This window comes from Orcinus orca, chromosome 10, assembly GCF_937001465.1.
Source record: "Orcinus orca chromosome 10, mOrcOrc1.1, whole genome shotgun sequence".
Classification (NCBI taxonomy): Eukaryota; Metazoa; Chordata; class Mammalia; order Artiodactyla; family Delphinidae; genus Orcinus; species Orcinus orca.
The window spans coordinates 86,199,524-86,226,383 of record NC_064568.1 but is presented as its reverse complement, the minus strand read 5'-3'; the positions used below and the strand labels follow the sequence as shown (position 1 = coordinate 86,226,383).

The window sequence follows — 26,860 nt, the reverse complement described above, 5'->3', positions numbered from 1 at the left end:
CTAATGCCGTTTTCCATCTCAGAGAGAGAGGAGGAGCCAGTCACGACTTGACCCACTTCTAGGGTCTTCTTCCCTAAGCTAGATTGCAGAACCTGATCTTGCACAGTATGGATGTGTTTAAATACTGATCAAAATAAAGAAAGAGGCAGTTAAGGATTTTAGTAGCGGGATAGTTTTGGAACAACTGCAGATTGAAATAATACTCTGGAAAGAAACCTATAGCCACCAGGTTTTTATAAGACTAACAGATGACTTGCTTAGCGCTTCTTGGTGTACTGAGCTACTGACCAGCACCCTAGACGCCTGGAAATGGGGGCATCTAGACATCTGAGGCACTTACTTCAGGTGGATCAATTGTGTCATTTAACAACTTTTTCCCCAGTAAGCGAAGGCTGGTCATCTGTGCTGACATGAGCTTGTTGAGGGGATAAACGATGTTTTCACTGCAGTGCTGGACCAACAGCCTCCATGCATGAGCCCTGAGCAGATGCTTTTGAATTATGTTTTACAGGAAGCAGATGCAGAATGCCCATCCCTATTGCTCGGAGGCTACACCTACAGCTGAATCAATCTGTCATGAGCGTTAGAGGATGTGGGGAGTCAGAGCATGGATTATTATCTGCCCTGGGCAGACATCCCCTCCAGACCTAGGTCAGCGTGACCGAGACTGTGAGAAAAGCCTTGGGAAGGTTGTTCCAGGTGCCACGGGGAAGGCCACATCTTAAAACCGTCACGCCAAGGGATGCAACAGCCTGCTGTGGGTTGACTTGCCCCTGACACTGTATTTTCAAGCTTATTTTATAGAACAGGTTCCCAAAGAACTGCTCTTTCAAGAGAAAAGATCCAAGTTCTCTTCTCTGTGGCACTATAAATCAGAGCGGCAAAGCAAAGAATACAAGACGTGGCAGTGGGATTCGGGACAAAAATTCCAGTTCTGTCTTCTTGTGCCTTGTTTTTAAAAATTTCATCTGTATGCCAAGTGGAGACAGATACATTCTGGGGTAGCATTAACGATCTCATTGCTAGGACCTCCTGCCTAAGAGGAAATCACCCCCTCACTCCTATCTTCCCATGTCTATCCTGAGCGGTCTGATTAGGAACAGGAGAGGGGAAGATAACTCTGGTGGAGTCAGGGTTCTCTGGCTTCTCGATTATTCGTGGGTGATTATCTGGGGTTCCGACTCACCAATTTGGGCCAATTGCAGAGAAGGGAATCCTCCAGGAGGTGGTGCCCTGGGCAGGGGAGAGATGCCCATGGCTCTCACATCTGTACTGCCTAACTCTGTCTTCAACCATGGGAGGGCTTTCCTGCTTCCCTGATACTCAGAGAGGTACCCTCTCCAGGAGCATCTCAATGAGATTATGATGCCCAAAAGGCCACCATTTCACATCTGGAATCTGAATGATGAACTTAGGGACTGAGGGAATTTAGACGCTCTCCAGAGCTGTTAATTTAACTCCTAATCATTTTCCTTAAGTTGATCAGATGTCAGGAAAATAAATATACGCTACTAGTATTAAAAATCAGTGCCATTTACGTGATGATTAGCTACTGATCCTGTGATGGGGCAGGATAAAAAAAAAAAAAAAGATAGGCTATTTTAAATAGAATGTTGGCTGAAGATACCTGTCTCCAGACCTAAGCCAATTTCCCTAAAAATGTACTTACTTTTAGAATGTCATCCAAGTGCATGACTTCTTGGTTCAGATCCTGAAACTCTTTATACTGCTCTTTATGTGGTTCTAACGCAAGGAAAAGCCCATTAAAGGCATCCTCTAAGCTTCCATCTAGGAAGGATCTACAGCCTTCGGACTCTCCACTGACAGAGCCCTCAAAGAGCAGCCTCTCGGTGGCCGCCGGCACCTCTGACGAGGTGAGCCTCTTGACCAGCTGCTTCGTGATGTTTCCTTCAAAAGTGTCCAGTTCCACGGGCTTGAGTTCAGAGGCCTCGTCAGACTCTTGCAGAAGGGCCTCTGCGACACCCTTCTCCAGGAATAGGCGCTCCGTCCGGGCACCCGCGGATGCTCTGCAGGCCTCGGGTTTCCCGAGCCCCTCGGTCTCTTCCTCCCTGTGGGGCCTGGGCTCTGAGCCTTCTTCTCCCAAGGAGCTCTTGGAAGAGGCCGAGCTGGAGTCATCCAGGCCCTCGTTCTGGGAGGAGGGGCTGTCGCGGTTCAGCTCTGCGGGGGTGATGGTGATTTCTGGATTTGCCAAGCACGTGCTGGGGAGAGGGCGGCCTGGGCTGTGGGAGAGGGCGCAGTCCCCATTGGGCAGGTCACTGAAGCTGAGGGACAGTGGCATTTTCTCCCCAGCTGCCTTCCCATTTTCAAGGACGTCATCAGGTAGATTCGACTGCAGATAAAAGGCAAATCATTACGATTTTAAATACAAGGGATGCGTTTGGCATGGTTCATTTCCAGACAAAATGTAAGACAATTAAAATTTTAAAAACAGACCTTTCACGATATTAACACTGTATTGTTGATTTTGTGTGTGTGCGTGCACGCACATGCATGGCAAAAGAAAACAAGCCTTTAAAAACTCTATTACCATTGTTGAATCTTGGTGAAAGTTCATTGCACTATTCTCAGGTTTGACATTTTTCAAAAGAAGAGGTTGGAGGCAGGGGAGTGGTGCTTGTTTCCCAAATCCCAGGATCTCACAATATTTGGCAGCCATAGTTAAGAATAGCACCACCGTTTTTTTTGTTTTGATTTGTTTTTTTTGTTTTTTGGCATCGATCTTAAAAGACTTTACAACATTCTTGCTATTTCACTCAAAAGATGTGATGCTTTGTTCTGCTTCAGTTCTCATAAAATTATTTTTTGAAAAACTCTACCCACAAATCCCAAGCCCTGGAAAAAGTTTTATTAATTCAGTAACCACGCCACAAACAATTCAAGACCAGAAATACGTGCGCCGTGCTTCTATAAAAAGAGGAGAAAAAGACTGATAAACTGAACAACTATCTTCCAGGGCTGCAAACCCCAGAGCTCCCAGGGTGTCTAGAAATCCCAAGTGCTCTGTCAGGCAGCCCCAGGCTCTGTGATCCGTGAAGCAGAACTCAGAAGACAGAGGTCAGAAATATCCAGGTAACCACGGTAATTTGTTTATGCAGGCGTTAAAGCAATTTCTAAGTCACCTTTCCTGACACAGTGGTCTTGGCGAAGTGCTAAATGTTGCTCTGTGGGAAAAGTTTTTTAGTTATTTGAGATCAACTCCTTCAAAATGAATACTCTCTCTTGGATTCCAGAATTGATTGTTTAAGTAAAGGTAAGTACCTATTTTAATTATACATAAAACAATGAGGGAACTCCCTGACAGTCCAGTGGTTAGGACTCCGCACTTCCACTGCAGGGGGCGTGGGCTCCATGATCCCTGGTGGGGGAACTGAGATCCCACACGCCGTGTGGTGCGGCCAAAAAAAAATAATAGGGCTTCCCTGGTGGCGCAGTGGTTGAGAGTCCGCCTGCCGATGCAGGGGACGTGGGTTCGTGCCCCGGTCTGGGAAGATCCCACATGCTGCGGAGCGGCTGGGCCCATGAGCCACGGCCGCTGAGCCTGCACGTCCGGAGCCTGGGCTCCGCAATGGGAGAGGCCACAACAGTGAGAGGCCCGCGTACCGCAAAAAAAATAAATAAATAAATAATTAATTAAATAAAACAATGAATGATCACGATAGTGCTGGGAATTAGCCCAGGAAACAAAAATGTTACAGCAAGTGAAATGAGGAGCAGACAGAAAGAGGCTCCCCATCCTCCTCCAGCAGCGTCCATGGTCCCATCACTGCTGGATCTGGGCCACCAACTCTCAATACATGCAGTTTCAACTCAAACTCTCCATTCTCATCTGGTTGGAAGGTTTTTTACTTTAACCACAGGATGAGTAAAAGGATGTGTCACTGGGGCACTCAAGTAACCTCTGCAGGCTCAGTTTCTTTGCCTCGAAAAGTGAGAATGTTTTCCCGGATTAGTGATTATTGAACTGTGCTCCAGAGTCCCGGTGCGGGGTCGGGGGGGGGGGGGGGGGGAGGGACTTCCAGGGACCGTCCTCGGGAGGGGACGGGGAGGGGGTGGGTCCCCGTGCGACTCACTATTTCCAGCCTCCTTTACTTCAGTTTCCTTCCTCCTGTATCTGCACCCCCCTTTTCCCCCCAAACACGTTTTATGCCTCCAGGACAGACAAAAAAGGAAGCTTCTGGGGAGGGATGGGGGAAGGCTGAGTCCTGCTCCCTGCACTTCCTCCGTGGGGTCCCCTGGGGATCTCACAGAAGCCCTGGGTCCTCTGAACGTTCCTGCCCAGCCTCAGCTCATCTTCAGAGCACACATTCCGAGCAGCTCTGAGGGAGGCGGGAGGCGCTGGCTAAGTAAGGAGCGGGACTGGTTGTCACGATTCTTATTTAAATTCCAAACTCCTCTTCAGCCACTTCTATCAAGTCTCACATTCCCAAACCCAATTTGCATGTACTTAAGTGGCAAATATCCAGTTAGACTGAGATGCCCTGCTGAAGGGGACGTACAGCCTGCCAAGAGCGCGAGCCTATAAACGGGCACACGGGGAAGGCGTGCTGTAACTGAGGGGTGATGTAGGGATGCTGCAGGGTGGTAGGAGCCCCGGCAGGGGGCGGGGGTGTCTGCTCAGGAGAGAGAGTGTCTGGAACTCAGCCCTGGAAAATGCGGAGAAGAAGGGCAGGAGGAGGAGGAAGTGCGTCCTAGAAGGAACAACAGGCTGTGGGAGCTCTTGAGAGGGAGGGTGCATTTGGAGGACAGTGATGGGGGTTGGGGTCGGCGGGGTTCAGTCCGGCAGAGAATGAAGGCTGGAGAGAGGAGAGGTGGGCCTGGAAGACTGGGCCGGAATGGAACGGCTGCTCCGAGGAGTTTGCGTTTACCCAAAAGGCTATAGGCAGCCATCACATTCTTTTCTAATCTTGCTCTTGTTTACATGATGCAATTAAAACCTCTACTAACCAACTCTACACCCTCCAGCTTGCAGCGTATGAGCATCGATATACACATGACATTGACAGTTACTGCATCAGCTCTACTCTTCTCTGGCATGTGCATACCTTTCCCATTTTCCGTGGAAACTCCACTAGAGTTTAGCCTGGTCCATTTCACCTGTGTTTTTTAATCCAATGAATAAGATGCAATTATTATTTTTTTTTTGGATGGCTTATTTATTTATTGGCAAGAAAAATAAAAAACGCGTTTCAAGTAGTCATTTAGAAAGAAAAATAAATCTATTTCTAATTTTTATTTAAAGTATATTTTAAAATATATCTTACTAATGCAACAATCTTTTACCTCATTTGAGCATGCAGAGTGGGTACTTGAAAGTGATTTTAAAAAATCTATTTCAAACTCCCCTATAATCAGTCTCTCTACTAATTTAGGCTTGCCAGTTAGTCTAGAGCTGCACTCTTTTTTTTTTTAACATCTTTATTGGAGTATAACAATTATTATTATTATTAACCAGAAGACTTTTAACCCTTTCCTCTCTGGACATTCAAAGATTACTTTTATATGTCTGTAAACGGCAGAACATTCCAGGTATGTATGTACATATGTGTATGTGTATTCTCTTGTGACATAATGGATAACACATATAATGTAGGTTACCTATTACATTCCTGATTGCAAATTAAAGAGTTTCTTTTACTTCGATAGTATAAAACTAGCAAACAATACAATAAATTAAGGCTAAGAACCTCTTTCAATGAAAATAGTTTTGGGAAAATTGGTTTAAATCCAGTGCCAAGTTTTGAAGGCTACAACGGTAAAGATTGCTATTAGTGATACATTAGCTTGACTTGTGAACGAAAATCTTCTTTGACCTTGAGCGCAGCTGTATTTTTTTTTAAGTGACAATATTGTTACCATGGATATCTTTGCCACAGCGCAGAAAAGTCACAGCACAAAAGTGGAGATCATGAGCAGGGAAGGACAAACGGCCTCTCTCACAAAGGTGCATGCATGCCCAAATTTCCCACCCACGGACAGGAGGCCTGTAACCGTTAGCCAATGAGCGAGAGACAGCAGATAAAACAAGAGCCATGCCAAAGCCCACATGCCACAAGCCCCCTACAGCAAGCACGTCACACCCAGGCGGGCCACACACACTCACATAAAACTCTAGAACGGCCTTGGGTCTCAGCCTGAGGGAGGGCAGGTCACTGAAAGAGCGGCTGCGGTGCAGCTTGGCAAAGAAAGACTCTTGCAAGGCACTCAAGACAGACAGCCTTGGCTTGTCTGGTGAAGGATGCAACCATCTCTTCAGAAGTCAAAGCAAAATGGGGGAGTTAGTGGAAAGCAGCAGGTTACCATGTTTTTGTCAGCTTTATAGCGAGCATTTCTGATTAAAACAAGGAGGCCGTTATTTACACCCACTTCTTTAAAAGTCTGATCTTAGAGAATGTGCAGAAAAGTCTACATGTGTTTACCAAGCAACAGGTTAAGTTGGGGGAGGGGAGAGGAGAGCCACAGGAGGTTTACCACCTGTGCACGGGTGGCCACAGATATCTCGGAATGTGCTTTCCTTAGTCACCATGTGCTTAGGGTGAACTTGAAGATGACATTACAGTCAGCCCTCCGTATCCAAGGGTTATGCATCTATGAAAAAAAAATTCCAGGGGCTTCCCTGGTGGCGCAGTGGTTGAGAGTCCGACTGCCGGTGCAGGGGACGCGGGTTCGTGCCCCGGTCCGGGAAGATCCCATATGCCGCGGAGCGGCTGGGCCCGTGAGCCATGGCCGCTGAGCCTGCACGGCCAGAGCCTGTGCTCCGCGATGGGAGAGGCCGCAGCGGTGAGAGGCCCGCGTACCGCAAAAAAAAAAAAATTCCAGACAGTTCCAAAAAAGCAAAACTTGAATTTGCCAATTTGCTGGTAGCTATTTACATAGTATTTACATTGCATTAGGTACTATAAGTAATCTAGAGATGATCTAAAGTATCCGGGAGGATGTGCATAGGTTATGTGCAAACACTATGCCATTTAACATAAAAGACTTGAGCATCCTAGGATTCTGGTATCAAAGGGGGGTTCTCGGAACCAATCCCTCTCGGATATTAAGGGACGACTGTATTAGGAATTATAGAGACTCCCTAACACCGTATATTAAGCATTTTAAACCCTGGGTGCAAGCACTGCCTCAGGCTCATCATTTCTCCTCTAGAAATCACACTGAACTTACAAAGAAGGAGTGGTCTTTGAAGGTGGGCGTTTCTGGGGTGCCCTGGCTGTACATGGACATTCTTCTCTGGAGGGCGGCTGCCTTGTTCCCAGTGCCTGAGGATGGGGTCATGTCCTCCACGTCAAACGGACTGCAAAACAACAGGTCCCCATGAACACACATTTGTTAAAGTCACCTATAATCACCGGTCCGCAGGCCAAGAAAGCACCTCATTATACTTACGTAAACTCAAACCAGTGGGAACTGGGCTGGTTTTGGCCAAATTGGTCTGTCAGCAAACAAACCAAGATAAAAAAAAGTGGAGCAGAAAACGGGGTCTAGACTCACCCAAGGGACCCCAGATTATCATCACAGCTTTAAGCACAATTTATGTGCACACCTGCAGACCAGATAAATTTGCTTCCTCGTTCGTATTAGAGACACAAACATATTAATGTTTGTCCCAACACGAGATGTTGAAGAAGTCTGTAAAAATTCCTGGAGCTTTGCAAGGGCAGACGCTTTAATGATACAAGAGAGCAACAGATTATTGTTCGGTTCTAAAGAAAACTCTCCTATTCCTTTCAGTGGACCCAGAGCCTGTTGTGTGACTGAGAGGATAACAGTCTGTTCACAATGATGCCATTTATCAGCATGCCATGTGCTCCTCCAGCAGAAGCACTGATCTTGCATTTGAGACGTCAATCATTACAAGCTACGAGGAGAGATGGGCTGGGCAAAAGCTGTGGACACTGTTCCAATAACAAGGCAACATGTCTTTGCTGCTTCCATGCCTGACCCTCGATATTGTAAAGGTGGCCCCAAACATTAATACTGAACATGTCCTAGTTACTTGTAACATACCAGGGGCATAAGATCAAATGTTGTGAGCAACCAGTACTTAATAGCTTATCATGACCTTTCTCGCGGGGTGACTTCAGAAAACCACTTTTAAGTTCCCTGCTTTGACAAAAGGTATCTCTGGCCCTTTGGAAATATTCTGTTTCAGTATATAGAGTGTGGAGAGACTAAGGATATCCAAAAATTTCCAAAGCAGTGTCAGGTATCTGAGATAAAGAGGGCTAAGCAATTAAAACACCATAGCGAGAATCAGGATCTTTCTGTGGATAAAATATCTCATACTGGACAGTTATTTTCTTTCAAATTAGTGGACGTGAGAGATATACTTCTTTATACACATCTAAAGGCTGCAAAGGAGGGGAGGAGACAGAATAAAATATTTAAAAATAGTAAGTTGAGCAGGAGAGTAATGATACAGCAGAGGGCTCTCCTTTAACATGTGTGAACGTCACCCAGCTTATTTAAGAGATTCCTGGGCCCTGAGAGATTCTGACACAGAGAGTCTGGGGTGGGGCCTGAGACCCTGCTTTCGTACCAAGCTCCCCAGTGATTCTGACGGTCCACGTGCCACCCTTGGGACAGCACGAGCCTACAGCACTTGTTTCTATCATGATGATATTGAAAAGGGCAACTTACTACCAGGTGATTTCCAGGTTGAGTTTGATGGTGCCAAGGTCATTGATGTCCACAGCCACCACCTGAGGTCGTGCTGCAAACAGCTCTTTGGTCTCGCAGGTCACACTGCCGACCAGGAGATGAGTTGCTAGCCCTTTGAGTTCTGTGACCTGGTGAGAGAGGGAGAGGTAAGAAAGGCCTTACAGGAGCGCAGAGGACGAAGCCAGGTTACTCTTTCCTTTGTTTTTCTTGGCCAGGGCAGGCATTTCAGAACCATATCTGAAATCAGAGGTGGATGTTTCCCAAGCCCATCTCACATTTCCATTGCCCGCTCTGACACGAGGGCAAGTCTTTTGATGTACCTGTAGTACATACAGAGGTCTGCGGGCTGGAGGGGCAGCAGGCAGAAGTAACGGGCACAGGTCTCCACGATGGACCATCCAGCCGTGGCACCAGCAAAGACAACAAACTGCAATGACGATATTGTACCTTGATGGAAATTAATCCAATTATCAGGGGCAGGAACACCATTTCTTCTCCATCCCAGGTCTGTTTGCCATTTACTTCTATTCTGCCTTTCAGTTTCCACCTCTGTCGGCCATACTTCATGAAAATCTGGGGAAAGACACCAAAGGGCCCTCAGGTTCCACTGCCCTCACCTGCCTTCCCACCAAACACCAGGATGAAAAAGGCGAGTAAATACAGTAGCTACTGTTCCTCCCCTTCTCCAGCATCCTCATGACACCCACTGACTGTCACTTCTTCCAAATTCCCTGGCAGGGGGCGTGGAGCAGAGCACCAGCAGGGAAAGACTTTCAAAGGGGGTAAGTTCTGTTTCTCTAGGATAGAGGGTATGAAGGGCTTTCTTTAGAACAAGGTCACTGCATCGTGCCCTTTGGCTCAGTTCTTTCTCTCGTTAGTTCTACTTCAGTATAACAACCACTGGATTAATTCTCCATACTCCCCAGCTCCTTTAGAAAGACAAGGAACCAGCAGCTAAAATCTACTTAGTGTCCAGAAGCAAGAAGCAGGGCATCCTTCTTGTGGATAAGGGAGACAGGTCTGGACAAGGATTTTGAAATCTGACACACTCTGGGGGGAGGATGTGCAGTTTCTCCTCAGTCAGACAGCTTTACTGCTTAGAGGAAGACACATTCCCCCTCACCACCCCCGGCCAAGATGAATGATTATAGAAGGTTTTGGAGGAGATAGTTAGATGAAATCATTATGTAAGTTCCCTTCTGAAGAGGGAAAAGATAAAAAGCTTTTTTACTTTTATGGAGTATATTTTTATAAAGAAAGATCTAGATTCTATTATTCTTCAATCATGATACTTTTGAGTAGTCATAATCCTGGATTGGATCTTGCATCAGGAAAAATAAACTGCTATCAAGTACAATATTGGGACACTTGGAAAAATATGAACATAGATTGTATATCAAATGACATTAGCTAAAGGGCCAGTGCTAAGTTTGTTGGTGTAGACAATTGTACAACGTTTATATGAGAGAAAGTCTTTCCACATTCAGGAAAATAATTTTTTTTTTGGCTGTGCCGCATTGCTTGCAGGATCTTACTTCCCCAACCGGGGATTGAACCTGGGCCAAGGCAGTGAAGGTGCCAAGCCTTAACCACCAGACCGCCAGGAAATTCCCTCAGGAAAATAATTTAGGGGTGAAGGGTCATGATACCTGTGCATTAATCTAAAATAGATCAGCAAAATAACAACAACAATAATAATATTAATAATAATAAAGCAAATATGACATAACGTTAAAAACTGGTTGTCTAGGTGACCCGTATATGGGAGGTCTTACACTAATCTCCAAAATTACTTATTGGCTCAAATTTCTTCTTCAAAATAAAAAATGTAAAAAAAAATTGAAGAAGCAAAATAATGACAGCTGACTCCTGCCTCTCAAGTCCAACACCCAGACCGACACCACACTTACTTCATATTGATCTCCGGGACAGAGGCGAGCAAAACCAGCCAGACCTGTAAGCAAGCAACTGAGATCAGAGGTGCAGAATTCATTTCCCCTCTTTATAAACCCACACTGGCACACTTATAAGACTCAAAGTGTCAGGCCTTTGTGAAAACTCATATAATAGTTTCTGGGGAAAGACTGTGGGTACAGCTATTGTTGGGAATTCCATCTATCACAGCAAGAGAGGATATTCCTTGCTGGGGTGATGGGAGAGGTGCTCTCTGGGGCAGAGAAGACTGTTCTTTCTAGGAAGAGCCCCGTTAAGTTGTGAGACTGTGGGACGGATGAATCTGCTTTGCACCAGTCTCAACGGGCTATGCCAGGATTAAGATGATAGAGAAGGTCCAGGGAGGCCTAAAAAGGCACCTGCTGTTACCACTCTCTGTCAGTAGATGGCAGCAACTCACCAGTTCGTCACACCTCTCCATCCACGGAGCCGGTCCATTGAGGACCAGTTTCCACTAACAAGTAGAACATAACAAGCCTCTTAAAAGATTTACTGAAATAAGAGCAGAATTAAAGAAGCCAATTTTCACTAATAATTTTCTGGAGGATTAGTCTTTTGTTTTTAATACTTCTGAAAAAAAGCACAACCGACTGATCTTTATAAATCACAATTGGCTGGATATACCAATTCTAATAAAGTCCTAAACACTCTTTAAAAACCTCTGCAGAAGACATAGAGTATGGACTTGAGGACACGGGGAGGGGGAAGGGTAGGCTGGGACGACGTGAGAGAGTAGCATGGACATATGTACACTACCAAATGTAAAATAGCTAGTGGGAAGCAGCCGCATAGCACAGGGAGATCAGCTCGGTGCTTTGTGACCACCTAGAGGGGTGGGATAGGGAGGGTGGGAGACACAAGAGGGAGGAGATACGGGGATATATGTATATGTATAGCTGACTCACTTTGTTATACACCAGAAACTAACACACCATTGTTAAGCAATTATACTCCAATTAAGATGTTTAAAAAAAAAACAAACCAAAAAAAAACTCTGCAGAATATTCAGGATTTATCTACTGCCTACTTACATACCTATGCAATTACAATGGAAGCCTGGTTAGAAAACAAAACAAAAAAACTTAAAAAACTGATCTGATATCAGTGCTGGATAAAGAAGAGTAAAGGGGAAAATCCTTTGAGGGTTTTTATTTTTATTTTATCCTTTCAAAATCACCAGAAATTTCATATTGGAAGAACTTATCCAGATGGGAGAAAGCTACTTGGTAGTGATGTTTTTGAGCTTCTCAGCTCATGTTATTAAAGCAAAATTTTTTGGAAATGCTTGAGGCGGTATCACTCTGATACTCTGATTATAACCATAACGTGGCACGTGGCAGTAGACAGGCAAAAACAGGCCTGGGGCTGTGCTATGATTCTTCAAGTCCTACCTGCTAATGTAAGCCACTCATGGTACTGATTGCAGAAATGAAACTAACAGTGGGTCAATTAGAGTTACCGCCTTGTATCTTTTAAACCTGGCCAGGTTTCTTTCAGACTCTGGTCTGAGGCCTGTTGGGATTTTCAGTTGGGGAAAGCTTCATGTTTTCTCAGCAGTTTGGGGATTACTGCTGCACTGTCTACAAAGCTTTCATTATGGCCACTCCAAAAACCATCATGGGGGTTAGCACCCAGGGATGAGCATGGGCAAGTGGAGGGGCTGAGGGGACTTTCATCTCCATGGTGCATCTTCCTGCACCTTGTGGATGTTTTACTGTAAACATCTATTACTGATAAAACAGCTCTTCCATGACCTCATTCGGAAGGCCCAGATGCTACAGTCTGCAACCGCCCACCCTGTTCTTCTTTTGCTCAGGGACCATTCTGCCAGAAGAATGTGCCGCCTTTTTTTCTAGTTCTGTGAGGATCTTCCTTTCCAAAGATAAAAAAGATCACACATGTTGGCAGGCAGCGTATACACAGAGAAAAGGCTGATTGGATATTCACGACAATCTTAGCACTGGGGGGGGGAGCGATTCTGAAGCTAAGGAAGTGACACTTTCTACTCCAAGGAAAACAGCCAGACAGCTGAATAGATAGGCGCTCCCATTACAGGACTGAATGATTTACTGACCAGGCATAAATAATGCAGATTTACTAGCTCCCTGGTAGATGTCCCCTCTCCCAAGGCCGGACCTGCCCTAAAAGCTGCAGGTGCCAACACAGACTTTTGGATATACACACTGCCTGGAACTTAATATGAAGTAGGTAATACTTGGGAGAAGTAGTTTTTCTGTAACAGACCATGTCTTTCCATCGGCAAATTGGTGGATGGGTCTAGGGCTCCCTCTTTAGCCCAGCGTTGGACCCTCTTCAAACTCTGGCATCAAGGAGTCCCACAACTCTCTTCCCAGTGTCCTCTCATTCTAATGCAAAGGTTACAGCGGGAAGCCTTCCTCTTCCCCGTTTCCCTCCCACAAGATAGGTGGGTGGCACCCTTTGCGCCCCCTCCTGCCACCCCCCCGCCCCCCAGGCATCGAAGCAATTGGCCACATTATTGATCCAGTAGATCATTTATTCCGTGGAATTAGATTAGACTGGCTCATGCAACCACTGTCTCCAGTAGACTGTGTGGAAGTCAAGGCAAGAGACCATTCACTAGGATGCGGCCCAGAGCCTGGCCAACAGCAGGCTCAACTGTCTTTACCATCATCACTTACACCGCCCCTCCAAAACCCCACAGAATGATTGCTGTCTGTGTGTTGGGGAAGAGTGTGGCAGGAGGAAGCTGGCTTACCAGGTCTGAGGATATTATGAAAGATCCTCAGCTTGTGTCATTATGCATGTTGGGGGTGGTAATTCTTTTTTTTTCTTTTTTTTTACCAGAATGAATAACATATAAGAAAGTAGGTAACTGCAAAGATGCAAGATTTCTTGGCAGCGTGAGAGGCTCCCTTTTATCAAGAGAGAGGAAGATTTCCATGGGGGTGTTACCCCTGAAAGGCTTCATAGAAATAGTTCAAGTTTTCATGTTAGATTAGGAAAGTGGAAGTGAGATAAATCAATAATGAAAAAGGAGGATCACTTGCAGGTTTGAGTGACCCCCCTGGGAGAAACCCTGAACCCAGACAGAAGCCAGGGAAGCCTGTCGGGCAGGAAAGGCAGAACCACGCTGAGGGTAGAGCTGGAAAAGCAGAGGCGGCAGCAAGTTGAGCCCGTCCATCATGACAGCCCATCATAACCCAGAGCCGTTCTTTAGCTGGACAGCCGGGCCCCCCGGTGGATGGTAGGGCCCCCAGAGCATCCTCGCTGACCCTCAGGCCTGAGGTCCAGGTCTGGTGGGTGGCTGTCCCTTTCCTCCCACCCACTCCTGGGTGCCTGTGTGCTGGGTGGAAGACTACCATCCCATAGAAGAGAACATGTTTTGAGCAATAGTTTATAGTATCTGTTCACCTTTGTTAGAACGTCCCTCCTCATATGGGGCTGGGGGACGGGAATGCACTGGGAGCCACGAGCTCTGGAATTCAGTTTCAAGTTTGACTCCAACGTACCGTGTGACTTCCTGGACAAGTCACTTAACCCCACTCCCCATCGACAAAATGGGGAAGTCACCAACTCACCCCAAATTGGTGACTTTGATAATAGTGAGCGTCAGAAATAGGGGAAATACGGTACTGCTTGGATTAACAGTGAGAAGACGGCATGGTGGGAATTTCTCTCAGCTGTAAGACCCCAGACTGTGCTAGCCTGCGTGGAAGGTGCCCGAGAGTTAGGGGAAGGAGAGAGAAGTGTTTTCTGCTAAACACTGACTCAGGGCAGTGGTTTTCCAGAAGCAGGCTGCTGACAGAATCATCCCGAGGATGAAAAATATACCCGAAGGGTGCCACCCACCTATCTTGGGGGAGGGAAACGGGGAAGAGGACGGCTTCCCATTGTAACCCTTGCCTTAGAATGAGAGAATGCTGGGAAGAGAGCTGTGGAGCTCCTTGGTGCCAGGGCCCCGCCCTGACTTGCTGAGATGGGGGCAGGGCCTGAGTGGTTTTAGAACGACTGACTCGGTGAGGACCCACAGTGAAGAGAAAGGACCTAAAAAACTGAAAAAGCACAGATGTCCCGCCTCCGTAGTAAAGTAAGTATTGAGACTTCACACTGAATAACAGACTGATTCACTGCGGGATCTGCTGGAGAGAACACAGCCGTGTGGGCAGCTGAGGGTCAAGGTCATGCTGATTGCAGGTACACTCAACCAGAGCAGCTCTACGGACATCACACTTGACAGAACACTTTGCCTCCTGAGTTAGGTGACTCATTGGAAAATTAAGCTCTCCTGTCAAGCACTTAAAAAAAAAGCGCCCCTTTTCTACTCCCTTAATGGCAAAAAGCAGACAAGAGGGTGATTAAATCCCCATTAGCAACCCAGGGATCCAGCTGCTAAGAAACCTCAGAAAAGGAAAGGCACACAAACTAGCCCTTCTCCCTGCGGTGAGTGGGTGCGTGGCCCAAACTCAGAAGGAAGATGGACTCGCTGTGATGGCTGCTCATCTGAAGCCCTGTTGGCCACTGAGCTGTAAATCTGACAACACCTGAAGGATGCGCCATTTTCTACAACTAGAGCTTTTTGTTCTGAAGATACTTGCAGTACAAATCAACAATGCTTTCAGAGTAGGACTTCCTGGAGTCAACACCAGAAAGGCACTGGGAAAAAGAGGAAAATGCACAGTCCTGTGTGGGTTTAACACTAAAAAACATTTAAAAATAAAGAAGTTGGTAGGTCGTTTATAGGAAAGTAGAGCATAAAGGAACAAAGTAAATGACACCACCAAGAAGCCAACAGACAAGTCTAGAACGTGGGACATTCTGTACAACAGTGACAACATGTTGAAAGTGACAACAGTGACAACAGCTTCAACATGACAAGTCAATGGTAGGAAAAAAAACAAGGAGGCGTCTGTTTTAGATGAAAGGAAACTGAAAAGAGATATCTAACGACCAATGATAATGCATGGACCTCATTTGAATCCTGATTTGAACAACTGTATAACGCACTTTTGAGACCACCAGGTCATTTGCTAATGGAATGGATTCATAACAAAGGCATATGCATTTTATTAGAAGTGATAATACTTGGCATTGTGGTGTCCCTATCATAAGATGTCCCTATTCTTTAAGAGAGGCACATTGCAGTCTACAGGGAGAGACTCCCACATCTGGGTTTTACTTCATCAAAGGAAGAACAAAGACAAGAAAACAGATGAAGCAAAGGTGGCAAAATCTTGCTGATTATTAAATGGAGGTGATGGGTCTATGGGAGTTCCTTATAATATTCTTCCATGTTTGTGTATGTTTGAGATCCTGTCACAGTAAATATTTAAATATGTAAATATGTAGGCACAGCAAATATGTAGGCAAGTCTCAGGATGAGAAGGTTCTGGAGCACCAATAAATTAACATAAGTGGGGAGGGTTGAGAGAGAGTGGCCCAATATCTTTGCAAGGAAAATAAAAACGGTGTGTGATGCCACACTTCAAGGAGCTAGGCGGAGACAGCACCCCACTCTATAAAAAGGAGGAAGAGTACCTTTCATCTTGATGGAGAACTCCCCCAGCTGCTTCTCCAGCTCTGCTTCAATGGTGCACATGTTCTAAGAAGAGCACAGGAGACCAGCGTTAGGGCTACATTTCTTTCAAAGCACAGGATGTTCTCACAGCAGTGGACAACCACTGCTCAAATGAGAGGCATTTACCTGTTTGCAGTGAGTTACACGTACGTAGCAAATCGTCACAAAATATTTAACCTAAGCCTAAGCAAGCCTTCTAGTGTACCAGCAATTTAGAGCATAGAAGACCAAGTTAAGTTATATCATAAACAGTCAGATAAATCCAGAATGTGGGAGATTCTAAAAGAACTGGCCTGGATTCTATAAAAAGGCAGTAGAATTATGGGGAAAAAAATTTTAGATAAAAGAGATTAAAGTGACATAACAACCAAATGCAATGTGTTAACTTTGATTCCATCCTGATTTGAAAGTAAATAAACTAAAACAGTTATAAAAGACATCATTGGGTCAAATAAGGGAAATTTGAAAGTGCACAGGATATTAGATAATTCTACAGGAGGACTGGTAACTTTCTTAGATGTGATAATGGTGTGTGGTTATGCAAGGGATACACATGTTACATAGCTTATCATTAAAGGATCTGTGCTAAAATATTTATGGGGTGAAATGGCCTGTTATCTACCATTTACTATCAAATGACTGAGTAAAAAAGGGGAAAAAATTGAACATATGCAAGAGAAGAAAAGCAAATATGGCAAAACATTACCAAATGGAAGTCTAAATAAAGGTATATGATGTTCAATATACTAGGCTTGACTTTTCTGAAGGGCTGAAATTTTTCTTAATAAGAATTTGGGGCAAAAAGAGCTCAGGAGGGCTTCCCTGGTGGCGCAGTGGTTGAGAATCCGCCTGCCGAGGCAGGGGACACGGGTTCGTGCCCTGGTCCGGGAAGATCCCACATGCCGCGGAGCTGCTAGGCCCGTGAGCCATGGCCGCTGAGCTTGCGCGTCCAGAGCCTGTGCTCCGCCACGGGAGAGGCCACAACAGTGAGAGGCCTGCGTACCGCAAAAAAAAAAAAAAAAAAAAGAGCTCAGGAGCTCAGCTGTACTCAAAGTGAATGAGGCAGAGTTCCTGCTGCCATGCCCTGAGGCCCTCAAAATGATTCTTGGGTTTGACAAGAGTCCTCTCCTCACTCTAATGTTGAGGAACAGTAAAGGCAGAGGAGCCACACCATCTATGCCTGTGGTTAGATATCTAACCACTCGCACCCTACGTCCTCAGTGTCTGAAGACCTAAACAGAGCAATTGCAGTCAGAAATCAAGAGGAAAAGTGCTGTGGCCCTTCTGCAGCATGTGGCCCTTAAACTGTGGCCAGTTTAAGCGTTCGATGCCTCCTCTGGTGTTCTAAGCAGAAGTCCCCGTCCCATCCCCCTGCACGCGCGCGCGCGCGCGCGCACACACACACACACACACACACACACACACACACACACACACACACACCTGCCCCCTGCCCCCCAGGGCAGCATCTGCAAGCTGCTTCCTCCATCCCAGCTAGGGGCTCGGACGCATGGCCTGGGCAGCTCAGTGAGCACAGACAGGGGCTACTTCCATTTGGATTTTGTTTGCAAAGGAATTCCGAATTGATTTGCAAGCTAGAGGTGCTGACTCTTAAATGTTGGTACCTCAAGCAGCTTAGCAAAGCTGGGGAAAACTCCTGAGGTTGAGTTCTGTGCAGCTGGAAAGTTTCAAAAACAAAGTCTCAGTTTTGTAAACCAATTTTCTTCCTCAGAGCACTGGGTGTCTCTGGGAAGGAATGCATTACTGTTTCTAGAAATATATCAACGATGTTATCACGCACGTCAGGACTGCGACCAGTGTCTCTGAAAAAACGTGGGGAGCAGCTAGTTTAACAGCTGAGGACATCCGTGGTCAGAATTGCTTTCTGTCTCACCCAGGCAGCCATGGACGCACACTGCTGCCCTTGCAAAGGCACCCAGAACCGTCTATTCCTAAATCCTCTTTGTGATAAAATGCGGGTTTTTGTGGTTATGTGAAGATACGAATCCACTTGATGTCCAGTGAGGTAGGAAGCTGCAGAAGTCTTGGACTTCTTTCTCCTCTTGCTGAAATTACACTCTACATCTTTGAATTTGTGAGGAAATATGATGCCATGTCTTGGCGCTTGACCACCAGAGGGTATTTCTGAAACAACCGACAAAAGTTCTGGGACAGGCACCGGCTGCCACTCAGTCCTCCTACGTGTGTACTCTGAACGGCCTCCTTCATTGGCAACTGCTCTCTTGATTTCACAGATGTGTGGAAATGAGGTCTCGTGAACTAGGGCTGCTTCGAAGCCAGAGATTCTTAACCTGTGCTCCATCAGCTTGGATGGGGAAAAAAGAAAGTCACATCGCTATTTCCACTAACCTCTAACTGATATCTAATATGTCCATACATCATGAACGTAGAAAACACGCCGCAGCCGTATGACTAGTACCTGTGACTTAGACCTGATAAAAGTCACATCTATGTTCATGTCGCATCAATTGTTGCAGGTACCTTGAGAAATCATTTCTATTTTTCATTACTTTCAAATTGCAATAGTTATTGGAGCCACTGCTAAATCTTGTAGTTTGATGAGTTAATAAAGCAGCAGCCTTGTACTGTATCACACATTTGATTTTAAAAATATCTTGACAATATTGAAATAACTGTATTTCTTTCTTTTCTTTTCTTTTCTTTTTTTTTTTTTGCGGTACGCGGGCCTCTCACCGCCGCGGCCCCTCCCGTCGCGGAGCACAGGCTCTGGACAGGCAGGCCCAGCCGTTCCACGGCACGTGGGATCCTCCCAGACCGGGGCACGAACCCGTGTCCCTTGCATCGGCAGGCGGACTCCCAACCACTGCGCCACCAGGGAAGCCCGAAATAACTGTATTTCAATATAATTTGTTTCCTTTGAATTCCTATGGGTTTCATTTTATGCATTCAAAAAGCATTCTTCCAAATGGAGAGAAAGAAGCCCTGTTTTAGACCATGAAAAAAGACAAATTTGGTTCAGACAAGACGCAGGGCTGGAGGGTTACACAGGAAGCAATGCTGTGTCATCCAAGTCATCCAAGACATCCCTCCCGTCCCAGGGCTGAGACCGGATGCGCAGCTCTGGGAATCGTCCAGCAGACCCTCATCAGGCCGGTGACTTCATTCATGAAATTGGATCTTTGAACAAAGACACATGGGAGAGTGAGAAGTGCTGCTTTAATAATTCAGTCATTTCATCAAAGGCACTGGTTTCGGGTGACCCCCAGATGAGTGAAGACCTCCCTGGGTCATATGTTTGGGCCCCAGAGACAGTCAGAAAGCAGGAAAGCACGCTTCTGTTCATGGTTCTTTATCTCGCCTCCTTTAAGATAGAAGGGAAATTTCTGACAATAAAATAATCGTAGGCAGGAGGTGGGTGAACCCAATATCCAGGGCAGCCATCTTAACCACAAGGTCTGTTCAATTTGCAGGGATAAAGCTAGACTAGATTGTACGCTAGAGAATTTGGAAGTGCATTTCAATGACCAATACCAGGGCATTTGTGACTTACTCACTTGCTGAAATTTTTAACATGCATTCGTAGTCTATTTGTGCAGAGACTATACACATAAAGAAGTATAAGATTTGGTCAGTGAATGGCTTCACAGTGTCTAAAATCTTGTGGATTTACACGTCCATGAACAAACCTATTACCAGGCACTATAGGAGGTGAGTGCCTGACAGGTGACGCTCACAACAGAAAGTCACATGCTCTGGACAAAAATACAACCAACAGGGCTCCCCTGGTGGCGCAGTGGTTGAGAGTCCGCCTGCCGATGCAGGGGACACGGGTTCGTGCCCCGGTCCGGGAGGATCCCACATGTCGCGGAGCGGCTGGGCCCGTGAGCCATGGCCGCTGAGCCTGCGTGTCCGGAGCCTATGCTCCGCAACGGGAGAGGCCACGACAGTGAGAGGCCCGCGTACCACACACACACAAAAAATACAACCAACAAAACCACCCGAGAGCCATTTTAAACCACTCCACCGATGGCCTCAAGGAAACGCAAGACAGGCAAATAGTAAAACGTCTCTCTCTAAAGAGCAGAAAGAGGTTGAGGGTGCCATTCCCCTGGTTCTTAGCAGGTGTCGACAATTCAGATTGGGCCAGGTGGGGCTCAGCAGCCGAGCAGGTTGGCGCATACCTCTGTGTACTCTTTGTAGCTCCGGTGGATCTCCGACAGGCTCTCCCGGGCCGCTCTGCTGGCAGGGGACGCGGCGAAGGCTTGCTTCATCTTGCTAGCGCCATCTTGGAGGCGTCTTTGGATACAGTAAGCTTCATAGAGTTCATCTACCTGCCGGAATCAAACAGAAACACAAGGGACATAAATATTTGTCACACTTGAAGGAAGTGACATTGGCCGTTGTTAAGTGCTTAAGGTACTTTATGTTTCTGACCTCAACAGGAGAATCTTGTAGAAATGTCATCCTTTTAGACAGATCCATCATTTTTGTTTTAGCCACATGATCCATTTTCTATTTCAAACTGGATTTTACTCTGAGCTCTCTTTTCAAATGACACAAAATGAAAATGAACTTAACGTTGTGGACTGCGCGAGACAAGGTTTAGATAATGAAGACAGGAGTCGTTTATATAAGGAACGAACACTGGAAGAGTGTATGCAGTTTCAAACCAATGTGAAGACGTTGCATTATACTGGGCTATTATCACTTTATTTTAAGAGAGTGTCACAAGGTGATATTCACGCATCCAGATTTAGATTTAAAAAAAAAAAAAGAACTCAAGGCTATTTATCTAAAATGATTTTTGTAAAGTTGTGGCCCAACAAAAGAGAGAAAACAAAGGTAAGTTATTCTTAAAATCAGGGTGAAGCATGACTGTTAAAACTTAACAGACTGAACATAATAACTGTGACATTTTGGGCATGTAATTTATACCACCATTTAAAAAAGTAAACGGGAGGAATGGAAATGAACATTTCTCTGCAATACCTCTATATTTAGGCTTTTAAATAATAATATACCCATTGCAAATGGCTATTGATCATATTCATTGTATAAGCCTGACAGTCACTTAATACTTCTAAGGCAGTGATTCTCAATCAATCCAAGGTGATTTTGATATTCAGGGGACATTTGGCAACATCTGGAGACATTTTTCAGTGTCACAGCTGGGAGGTGTTACTAGCATCTAGTTGGTAGAGGCCACGGATGCTGCTAAACATCCTGTAACACAGAGGACAGCCCCCTACAACAAAGAATCATCCCCAAATATCGATAGTGCCTAGGCTGAGAAAACATACAGCTATATCTGACGATACTTATCTCTATAGTCTCTCGTCCTATCTTCAATTATCAACACACCAACCACAGTTAACTACAGGAATTATCAGGTAGATTAAGAAGGATATCACCAGACATTATGTTTTCTGGGAGGCAGTTATCTACCTAGGACTGCTTGAATTTTTCATTTCAGTACAAACTTTGTTCCCTCAAAAAGGAGGCTACAGTTGTAGAACCAGAAGGTAGAGGTGAATATGATGGACGTCAGGGTTTAACATTCCCCTTTTGTTCTGAAGGGAAACTTCTGGCTGATCACTAAAAAGCATTACTATTACCTGTTAATAGTACAATTTTCCATAGTTGCTTTCTCTATACAGATGTCAATGATACTTAGCTTAGCATATGAATGTTAGTTAAGAGACTGAAAATGATTCTCTTGGTTAAAAGGATTCTTTGTTGCTCTTCAACAATTCACTCCACTTCACTGAGAGGAATCGTCAAAACTCTGGAAGGAACAGTCTTTCCTCTTTGGGGTTGGTGGGTTTGTCTCTGAATAAGAGGGAGGTATAAGACCCAAGGGGTTGTGGCATATCTGCTGATAAGATCCTTTGGTTGGGTGACTAGCATAGAGGGTGGTTTCCATACATTGAGACTAAGCTAAGACTCACTTGGTGAGCTTGTTAAAATGAGGATGCCCAGGCTCCACTTTGAGATGCTGACTCAGTAGGTTAGGGATGGGTGAGGAGTCTGAAATTTTAAGTAAACAGTGCAGATTGTTCTGATGCGGCAGGTCCCCTACACACTTAGAAACACAAGAGCTGATATCTCTTCCGATGCAGGCCAGGCTGTTTCACCCATATGGCCTCCCGGGGGACTGTCCCTTCAGCTCTTCCCCCACTGTAGTCCAAAGACTCTAATCCTCTCAACAAGGAAACTGCTAACTGGACCACTGGTATAGCCCTAACAACTTAGTATACTACTTTGCATTTAAAGAAAAGTTTACCCTTGTTTTCATTTAAATATCAATCTACCCTAGCCAAATGGAGTTAACCTTTAGAATAAAGGATAACTATGTACTCACCTAAGCAGAAACTGGCCCATCTGTAGGCAAGAATTTGTCTTACCTATAAGTCAGCTGTGGCTCTCATCAAAATAAACTGATTAATCAATTAAATATCATTCATTAGGATTTGTTAGGGATCCATCCACAAGATGCTGCAGATAGAGGACTACCAACCTTTAATAACCACTAGGATTGTTATATCTTACAATGATGGATACAAGATGGATAAATACTCTTACCTAATACTAATTGTTTTCTTGGTATTTTTCCAAATAAACAGAGTAATTTCAAAGCTTGCCCGCCACATAAATATCTTCTAATGGATGTCATTGTTTGTTTATTTATTTATTTATTTAGGCTGCACCGGATCTTAGTTGTGGTATGCAGACTCTTAGGTGTGGCAGGCGAACTCTTAGTTGCAGCCTGCATGCAGGATCTAGTTCCCCGACCAGGGATCAAACCAGGACCCCCTGCACTGGGAGTGAGGAGTCTTACCCACTGGACCAACCAGGGAAGTCCCTGTTTTATTTACTGAGTTGAACAGAAATAGGAGCAATTTCAGATTTGCCAAGGTAATAAATATCTTTCAAAGTGGGAATGGGAATGTACAACGGCAGTAGCATATACATGTTTAGGTCATCATAGAATTTTAAACTGGAAAGGATTCTTAGGATCCTCTAGATTGACTGTGAGCACCTCCAGCCTCACTGCATGGAGTGGAAAGCCAAGGTCCACACAGATGTTATAGCGCAGTGAGTACGTGGCAGAGATGGGACTAAAACCTGGGGCTTCTGACCACTAGTAGAGAGAACTGCTAAAACCTCCAGTCTCTCCACTTGGAACACAGGATGATGGGTGCAGATAAGCACAGGAATTGCCAATGGTGTGATCCAGCTGCCCTCAAAGGGACATTGTTTCTAGGTTGTACTGATACCGCCTGATAGTGTCCAGAGCAGGGTGGGGGAGGATAGTCCCACTCCACGTTAGGCTGGTGGGACCATCAGTCAACTATTTGTAGGGTTCAGGGCTGGATGTCAGGGACCCTGACAAACTGGTGTACGTAGAGGGGGGCAATGAGGATGAAAAGGAATCTGGAAACCAAGCCATGTGAAGAGTGGAAGGAACTAAGAGCTTGAGAACGATTGAGGGAGCTACATGACAGCTGTTGTTAAATACTTTAAAGGCCTTCATGAAGAAGGTTATGGGGGTACCAAGTTGTATGTGGGACCTGAATGTAGAGTTAGGCAAGTGTGAAGATTTTTGTAGGTCAGTTTGGTTTAATCTTATCTCTAACCAGACTACACCCAGACTGCATCCTCTACCAGGCACCCTGCACACTGCACAGGAAACACTTAATAAATATCTGTTGAACTGAAGCAGAGTAAACAATGTGCTAGGTAATCAGGCTCTCCATTCTTATTTTTTTTCTACAACTTTACTGCCTGTTGGAGGATTTAATTGCTAATCAGCTTAGGAGTCAATTGGATAAGAAATTCTCCATGGACTAGAGGCTATGCTCAGGCCAAAGGTGTATTGATCAGTGACTGAGAACTGAAAAACAGGCAAAGACAAGAGGAACGTCAGTTACCTTACTGATGTGAAACTCCAGGCGTCTCACGTATCTTTCAATTGTTTTAATTTGCTGGAATAAAAGAAGAAATTTGAAAAAGTACAGCCATTTACAGTTCCACTGATTAGACTTGTGTGGCTATCTTTATTATCTCATACTCAAAAGTACCAGAAGATGTTAACTATTTCCACTTTCCTCCTATCTCTGTTGCTACTTTAAAGATTCTCTAGTATCAACTTAGAAAGTATTTTTTAAAAAAATATTGAAGAAATACTCTGAAAGACGAACTTGAGTTAGCTATTGGAATCCTTATGTTTAACATTAAGAGGGGCCAACCAAATGGAATTCACTGGATTTCTGGCAGGACAGTATCATATTGGAGTATACTTAAGTTTCTTCATAATAACATTTTATCAGCTCAAATATGAACTCGCCCCCCCCATTTTAATGTCTCTGAAATGGGGTGCATTTTACAACTGCAACTGTCTGTGCACGCCCCAAGATAATCATAGTTGGTTATGTGTCATCTCTTCCATTTGAGTTATAAATATTATCACATGCGTTAAATTTAATTACCCTTTAAAATATCTGCAAACAGATTATACTATGATTCAGTATTTTTTTAACATTTTTATTGGAGTATAATTGCTTTACAATGGTGTTAGTTTCTGCTTTATAACAAAGTGAATCAGCTATACATATACATATATCCCCATATCTCCTTCCTCTTGGTGTCTCCCTCCCATCCTCCCTATCCCACCCCTCTAGGTGGTCACAAAGCACCCAGCTGATCTCCCTGTGCTACGCGGCTGCTTCCCACTAGCTATCTATTTCACATTTGGTAGTGTATATATGTCCATGCCACTCTCTCACGTTGTCCCAGCTTACCCTTCCCACTCCCCATGTCCTCAAGTCCATTCTCTACATCTGCATCTTTATTCCTGTCCTACCCCGAGGTTCTTCAGAACCTTTTTTTTTTTTTTTAGATTCCATATATATGTGTTAGTATACGGTATTTGTTTTTCTCTTTCTGACTTACTTCACTCTGTATGACAGACTCTAGGTCCATCCATCTCACTACAGATAACTCAATTTCATTTCTTTTTATGGCTGAGTAATATTCCATTGTATATATGTGCCAAATCTTTATCCATTCATCTGTTGATGGACACTTCAGTTGCTTCCATGTCCTGGCTATTGTAAACAGAGCTGCAATGAACATTGTGGTACATGACTCTTTTTGAATTATGGTTTTCTCAGGGTATATGCCCAGTAGTGGGATTGCTGGGTCATATGGTAGTTCTATTTTTACTTTCTTAAGGAACCTCCATACTGTTCTCCATAGTGTCTGTATCAGTTTACATTCTCACCAACAGTGCAAGAAGGTTCCCTTTTCTCCATACCCTCTCCAGCATTTATTGTTTGTAGATTTTTTGATGATGGCCATTCTGACTGGTGTGAGGTGATACCTCACTGTAGTTTTGATTTGCATTTCTCTAATGATCAGTGATGTTGAGCATCCTTTCATGTGTTTGTTGGCAATCTATATATCTTCTTTGGAGAAATGTCTATCTAGGTCTTTGGCCCATTTTTGGATTGGGTTGTTTGTTTTTTTGTTATTGAGCTGCATGAGCTGCTTATAAATTTTGGAGATTAATCCTTTGTCAGTTGCTTCATTTGCAAATATTTCCCCCAATTCTGAGGGTTGTCTTTTTGTCTTGTTTATGGTTTCCTTTGCTGTGCAAAAGCTTTGAAGTTTCATTAGGTCCCATTTGTTTATTTTTGTTTTTATTTCCATTTCTCTAGGAGGTGGGTCAAAAAGGATCTTGCTGTGATTTATGTCATAGAGTGTTCTGCCTATGTTTTCCTCTAAGAGTTTTATGGTCTCTGGCCTTATATTTAGGTCTTTAATCCATTTTGAGTTTATTTTTGTGTATGGTGTCAGGGATTGTTCTAATTTCATTCTTTTACATGCAGCTGTCCAGTTTTCCCAGCACCACTTATTGAAGGGGCTGTCTTTTCTCCATTGTATATTCTTGCCTCCTTGATCAAAGATAAGGTGACCATATGTGCATGGGTTTATCTCTGGGCTTTCTATCCTGTTCCATTGATCTATATTTCTGTTTTTGTGCCAGTACCATACTGTCTTGATTACTGTAGCTTTGTGGTATAGCCTGAAGTCCAGAAACCTGATTCCTCCAGCTCCATTTTTCTTTCTCACGATTGCTTTGGCTATTCGGGGTCTTCTGTGTTTCCATACAAATTGTGAAAATTTTTGTTCTAGTTCTGTGAAAAATGCCATTGGTAGTTTGATAGGGATTGCACTGAATATGATTCAGTATTAAAGGTCTCGTATGTACAGAAATGTGTGGAAAGAAACAGCATCATATATAACTTAAAAGATATATCTACATTTAAAATAGGCCTAAGAGAGTTTTGTCACTAAGTATAAAATACATATGTTAAGTGAAAAGAAAGAACTGTGTCACAGTGTAGCTGTAATCACTCTTTTTCTTAGTGGCAAATAAGATAAGGATGTGTTTTCCAATCAAAGAGGTCTTCCATTTGATGAAATATGATAGTTCCCATTTAGAGAGAACACAGGTAAGGACCTTCAAACCCTTGGGAAATTCTTAAACTTAACCAGAACACTGAGAAACCCTGCAACCAGGTGACTTTTTTTTTAACAAAAGTGACCTTAAACACATTATTGGGTCTGTAGATCATAGTACTTATGACCTTTCATCATCCTCATTAGATAAAAGCATGAACT

At 44.5% G+C, this 26,860-nt stretch overlaps 1 protein-coding gene across 8 annotated transcripts in view; it reads right to left on the bottom strand.

The window, feature by feature from the left end:
* Nucleotides 1-26,860, bottom strand: part of RIPOR2 (RHO family interacting cell polarization regulator 2) — a 212,564-nt gene that overhangs the window by 25,463 nt on the left and 160,241 nt on the right. For 7 of the 8 annotated variants that reach the window (XM_033434790.2, XM_033434794.2, XM_033434793.2 and 4 more), the window contains exons 6-13: nucleotides 24,106-24,159; nucleotides 20,356-20,505; nucleotides 16,153-16,216; nucleotides 10,593-10,636; nucleotides 9,130-9,255; nucleotides 8,662-8,810; nucleotides 7,186-7,315; nucleotides 1,670-2,350 (exon numbers count right to left, since the gene is read on the bottom strand). In XM_033434790.2, the coding sequence (XP_033290681.2) occupies nucleotides 1,670-2,350; nucleotides 7,186-7,315; nucleotides 8,662-8,810; nucleotides 9,130-9,255; nucleotides 10,593-10,636; nucleotides 16,153-16,216; nucleotides 20,356-20,505; nucleotides 24,106-24,159 (1,398 nt within the window). Of the gene's footprint in view, nucleotides 1-1,669; nucleotides 2,351-6,121; nucleotides 6,269-7,185; nucleotides 7,316-8,661; nucleotides 8,811-9,129; nucleotides 9,256-10,592; nucleotides 10,637-16,152; nucleotides 16,217-20,355; nucleotides 20,506-24,105; nucleotides 24,160-26,860 lie in introns of all 8 variants that reach the window. The other variant, XM_033434795.2, reaches the window with a different exon arrangement.